This window comes from Puccinia triticina, chromosome 13A, assembly GCF_026914185.1.
Source record: "Puccinia triticina chromosome 13A, complete sequence".
Lineage (NCBI taxonomy): Eukaryota > Fungi > Basidiomycota > Pucciniomycetes > Pucciniales > Pucciniaceae > Puccinia > Puccinia triticina.
In genome coordinates, this window is record NC_070570.1 from 1744166 (window position 1) to 1750165 (window position 6000).

Below are 6000 nucleotides of genomic sequence, written 5' to 3' on the forward strand. Positions count from 1 at the left end.
AAATCCGAAATGGAGGACGAGAAAGAACGACTATCGATTGATTTGGATATGACTCCCGTTGTAGAAGAAGAAGATTGTGATGAGGTCAGCTTTGCTGTCCTAGCTTTGAAGCGTTAGAGATCGTGTCTCCGTCGAATTCAATCTCTTCGTCCTTTCATTCCTGTCACCAAGGATCTAGATATCTCGGAAGTAGGAACCCTGACCTGGCTAGTCAAGATCCCAAAATTCCTTTCCGAACGATGGCTCCAACAAGCTCAACTTTCCGGACCCCGAACCGAGCTTGGCGTGATGAGAGTCTATGAAGAGTTGAGCTTTTATTCTCGTGATCCCCCTATGAGCTATATGATATGATATTGATATCAACCAGTAATCAATAACAGGGATCACACCGGTAAACGAAAGATCGAACTTCTTTTAGAAGACGTACCCGGCCTTGCCCCAGTTCCGAAGCAATACAAATTGGATGTTCGGAATGCGGCTACCACAAATCTCTACGTTTTCGATGAGCTTTCTAAACCCGAACCTGTGGCTTCAACTTCGAAACCCGATCCAGTTGAAAGTACTTCTATCAACAAATTCGACAAACCTCGTCGGGTTCGACCTAAAGTCGCGCGTGGGTCTACTTCTTGCCAATCCGTTTGCTTTTGTCTTTCAGAAATCTAATATCCAGTGTTGCGTTACATGCATTTTTCACAGGCCGACCTAAGCTATCAGGAACCATTGCCCATGAATGTCAGGTTTCGCCGGTTCTCGACGACAATTATCGTGCAGTCATGCGTGCTCGTCAGCAGAAGGCCTCTCAGCCTAAACGGACCATCCAGCGAGTCAATCAGGACATTGGAACGCTAAACCGAATGGCTAGCGGTGTCACGACTCACGCTCAAGCTAGCAAATTTGCCGCATTTACTGTTAGTTTGGGAAAAGTATTTGCTTCACTTACTGCGCCCCTTGTTCGCTCTTTGTTCACTTTTGAATGGTTCTCCACATCATGTAGAGATCGGTGACCAAGTCCCAAGGAACAGAGAAATTTACGAGAATGCCCCGCACGGAATTAATAGACGCTTTGTTTGCCAGTTTCTTGCGTTACGATTACTGGGCGACCAAAACACTCAGGTCAGTTGTCCTTGCGTTTCAAACAATCTTTGTGCCTCACTCACTGATGTCAAGATGGCTGTGTCGGCAGGGCCCAGGTCAAGCAACCCGAAGCTTACTTGAAAGAAGTCCTGAGCGAGATTGCCACGCTTCTTAAAGCTGGGCCATATAACGGCCATTGGGTTTTAAAGCCACAGTATGCCGAACTCAATCGCTCGAAAGCCGCTGCGAAGTTTGCCGAGGACGAAGCTGCTGGCAAAGCGCGGGCCGAAGAGGCTGCAAAGAGCCCGTCCAAGATGGACGAAGATGACGATGAGAACTTTGGCATAGATGATGACGACGATGACGACGACGATGACGACGACCTTGATATGGAAGAAGTATGTTGATACACAGCTACACCAGAATCAACTATCCTATTGCCCTCAACAAATTCCTGTAAACTATAACTCCTCTGAGCAATCTATTACAGTAGGGAAGAAGCACCTATCCAATTTGAGAATTGGTTAAGTTCTGCAATCAGACATACATATAACCTACATATATTCTTAGAAGGAAGTTCTGGCACTTTTCATCCAGCTGGAATCAGAAGTTGTTACCTATAAAATGCACCCATATTTAACACATTTGAAAAAACAAAATCATCCATCCTCTTCCCAGACTTCTTTACAAATCCAGCCTTTTGCAGTTTGTAGACCAGAGTGGTCTTGCCTGTGATTGGCTATGAACTTTGGACGCAGACCTACGCAGACCCTTTAGGTCAATGAATCTCGGCATGGAATTACATCGAATGTTCGGTGCAATTTGCCTGGTCGCCCGTTCCAAGCTGTTCCAGGTTTCAACAGTTTCAACTCCCCGTGGGAGTGGCTGCTATGTACATAAAAAGCATTTATTTATTTATTCGTGAACAGTCGTGAACCCCATAATTCACCCCCGCATTATCTAATACTCCCCGCGCATTCATCCATACATAATCGCATACTTTTCGCCATCAGCTTCTTGACCATCCATCCCCTTTTCCAACTCTTCCCTTCATCCCCAGTGCCGACCAGCGAGCATCACGCCAAGTACTTCACTAAAAATTCTTATCGTCTCGCCATCATGTCCTCCGGAACCCCTGCCATCTCAACCCCGCCATCATCCGACCAACCTACCGACTTGCCATCTCCGGTTTGCTTCCCTCTCCGAACCTGACTGATCGCCAAATAGTTGTTTAAGAAGGCACTAACAAAGCTTGTTTCTCTTCTTCCCTTCTCGATCACGTCGGATTCACGAATCTTGAACTGATCGCTGTTGATTGCTCAAAGAAGAACCTCGAGTTCAGCAGTCAAGGCCCATCGCCGATGACCATGTTGACCTTCTTCAAAGGTCCATCACGCAACAAAAAAACTGAAAACCCCGTCCGAAAATCGATCTGTTTCGGCTTTGTGTCCAACAATCCGGCTCAGCAACAACCTCCGACTCGGAATGCTGATAGACCAAGAGTGGTCACCAATTGGAAATCAGAAAGCGAGACTCAAAGAGAGATTGCCCATAGTTTAGATCAACCAGTATTCTCATCCATAAACAGATTCTCCTGTCCTCAAACGGGTGAGCGAATCGAACCTTTAAACTTAAAATCGATCCCGGCCGAGGTCTTACTTCCGTTCGGTCAGAGGGAAAGTGAGATATTTGAACTGTTGGCTGAAAGACAAAACGTGGGTCTATACAACCGATTAAAGGACCGATTACAAGCCGATGACTGGTCCAAGTTTGAGAACGACTTGTTGAGGGCCAGCCGATCGGAGATGGGAGATCAAGAATGGATCATGGCCATCCGAGCCCTCATCGAGCCGCTTGACAACAATCTCTGGGTCAGTTTCCGAGGCCTGATCGGAGCTGACGGCTTGGATCATCAAGAGACCAGCAACGTGGCCATGGAACATGATTGGCACGTCCAGCCTTTCAAAGTCAGACGCTCCTCCTTCCGCTCAGCCGACGGTCGTCGTCGGCGCGATAGTCAACACGGTCGGTCTTTCAGCGAATCGTCCCTCTCCGGGGGCTTCGCCGGCGGCGAATCCGATCTCGACTCGATCAGCGTGATCAGCCAATCTCCCCGGGCTAGAATGGAATCGATCAAAGAACAAGAGGGCTTAGAAGCCGAGGATTCCTCGGTCCCTTTCGACAATTGTCCCATGCTTCAGACCTGCTCGGATTCGGGCGACGATGAGCCGGATGAAAGTCACGTCTTGGCGCTCAAGATCCTCGATGGTCCCTCTGATCCCCATCCTTCGATCGACACCAGCGGTAAAAATGCGTACTGCTTGCTTCCTCATGGACTCAAGTATTCGTTTGGTCAGGTCATCGATCATGGCCTTGGACTCCAATCCTTGAACCTCGTAAGTCTTTTTCTTCTTTCGTCTGGTTCCTTTGTCGATACGCTTGTTGACTGATCCCTTTGGCTTGCTCTTGCTCCGCTGGTGGCCCTTCATTTATTAGCCCGCTTAAAAATCCTGATTATCAAGAATTCATATCGTTCCAGTTTTCACGAACTAGCATTAACCAGCATTAACCTCAAGCACGCTTCTTCAAGACTCTTTTTTTTAATGTCCTTCTCCATCTTTCTTCTCATGCATCACTCTATGTACTTTACGCACTTCCCTTTCTAATCCCCGCTCAATTTCTACTCTTCATGTCCATTTAGTCGGTCAAAACAGTAATCCTAACTACTCCTTATCATGTAACTTTTCTTGATCTGAGCTTCGTCCATTTCCTATTTTTTGCTGATCAAACATACACATGCATCTTACAGATCGTGTGTTTACAGATGTGAAAAATTGGAAGTGTTTTTTGGGCACGGAAAACTTGTCTGAAGGGAACTCGTACCAATGAGCTTGTGAAGTCATCCCCGTTTCAGACAAATCTGAAGGGCAGATTTTTGTGATCCCTCCTTGCCGATCTCGCGTAAACAAGATGCTGCCAACATTGGCTTTTTTCCGACCGCCGCAGGTGTTTCTAGCAAGTGATGTCCCAGCAAGTCCAAAACAGCGACCTGCGTCCAATCTCAGTTTTGAAGCCAGTCATATCAGTGTCTGGATTTGGATGAACCTACATTTGGCAAGGGTGTGTAGAGGTCTCAGCATGCTACTGAGCTCACCTTGAAGTTTGGCAGGAATTCAACTTGGCTTATTTGGTATTCTGGATCCTCGAGGATTTGGCGTGGTACCTGTTCGGAACCATGAAGTCCGGAGGGTGCTCCGGCTACTGATTTTTTTTTTTTTTTTTTTTTTTTTTTTTTAAAGTGCTATTGATTTCACATTCCGCACTATTTATCGAGCTAATTTTTGTATGTACAAACCCATACTTCTGTAAAGTAATAAACTACGTCATGAAAAAATTGTGGCGTAATCAGAGACATGTGATACCGGATAGTGTGTGTATGTAGAGGTAAGAATTTAAGGGAAAAAAATAGGAGAAAGGGAAAAGTAAGAGATGAATAGAGAAGAGAAACTATCTATAAATGTGCCATCGATGAGAGAGATCATTGGTAAGACAAGTCTGAGGAAGGAAGTTTATGAGATCAAAAAGAAAAACAGGAGGGAGTATTTGCTTTGGAGTTCGGAAACCCCAGCCCTTCGTCCCATCCCACCATAGAATTTGAATCAGAGCGCTTCAAAGGGCCCCCGCAACCTTGCGCAAGCATCTGATAGAAAAAGGGGTTACTCAGGTTATCCCCCAATAACCCAAGGCCCGTCGGTCTTCCGGGATTCTGGGCTGAGGTCCCTAGTCCATCGCTTGTAGGTACATCTTTGGAGGGTTATCAAAGGAAGAAAAAGAAACTAAAAAAAGGAGGCAAAAGAGTGTGAAATTGCAGAAACCGGCACCATAGGTAGCAGAGAGCGAGCAAGGAAGGAAGACAAAATGTGTGAGGGTTGATCGATGTTGTCGATTTAATTGTATTTCCGAATGTTGGGAAATCGATCGGTGGCGAGTATGAATTTTGAGACTTCTTCCATCGCGTTGGGGTTGTCCATGATGGATCGGAAGGAGTTCGGGTTTACCCTGCATTTGAGGCGTCGAAGGTTCTTTTTCAAGTCCGTTCGAGCTTTTCTGTATCTGGTACAAAACATAAGAAAATGTGCCGCATTTTCTGGCACAAAGCAGTTAGTACAGCGGGGGTCCAGAATAGATTTGATTTTAAAAAGAAAGTTATTGAGAGGAGCGTGATCGGCCCTGAGTTGAAAGATGGTCGCCGCCAGGCCTTTCTCTTGCCTGTCCAGCGACTGAAGCAACTTCGTACAGTCTTTGGAGAATGGGAACCGACGAGTATCCTCGCCCGATATAGCTTCCGGTACCTTGAGGCGAGTCTTACAACTTTGCCTCGCCTTGGCTAGGCTCATTGGTACGGTCAAATGTTGCATTGCTCTTGATTCCGAAGAAGGTTCCCCTAATGCTGCCGACTTGGCCAGGGAGTCAGCCTGTTCATTAGCCTGTATCCCCTCGTGTCCGGGGCACCAATACAATCGGACCGGTCTCCCTAATAGCTTCATGCGAAAGAAATTATCAGTGTAAAGATGTTGTCCCGGGGATAGGGATAATGGGTCTGCAGATCTGGTTAGAGCACCCTGGTTATCGCTGAAGATTGCTACACCTATGAAAACGCAATCAATATCGGCATCTAGAATTTCCTGTGCCATATCAATGGCTAGTCGTATCCCTATTAGCTCCGATTCAAAATTGGAGATGGTGTCAGCTCGACAAATAGAGGTCATGGTGCTTTGTCCCGAAGGGTGGACTACCGCCGCTGCCCCGGCTCCTTTGTCTGGGATCCAGGAACCATCCGTGAATAAGATCAAGGCATGATTCTGGAGTTCCTGTCGCACCTGTTGAGGAATGTGTTTGATGGCATCCACTCGCTTTTCTCTGATG

The 6000-nt window shown here is 46.6% G+C and overlaps 1 protein-coding gene across 1 annotated transcript; it reads left to right on the forward strand.

Moving 5' to 3' along the window:
- Positions 1 to 9: 9 nt before the first annotated feature.
- PtA15_13A165 (uncharacterized protein) lies at positions 10 to 3579 on the forward strand (the record flags this gene model as incomplete). Its single annotated transcript, XM_053162335.1, has 9 exons — positions 10 to 84; positions 172 to 305; positions 381 to 613; positions 697 to 908; positions 995 to 1113; positions 1184 to 1324; positions 2004 to 2262; positions 2403 to 3470; positions 3571 to 3579. The coding sequence occupies 9 exons, from the start codon at positions 10 to 12 to the stop codon at positions 3577 to 3579; spliced, it is 2250 nt and encodes a 749-aa protein (XP_053026321.1).
- Between the last annotated feature and the right edge of the window lie 2421 nt (positions 3580 to 6000).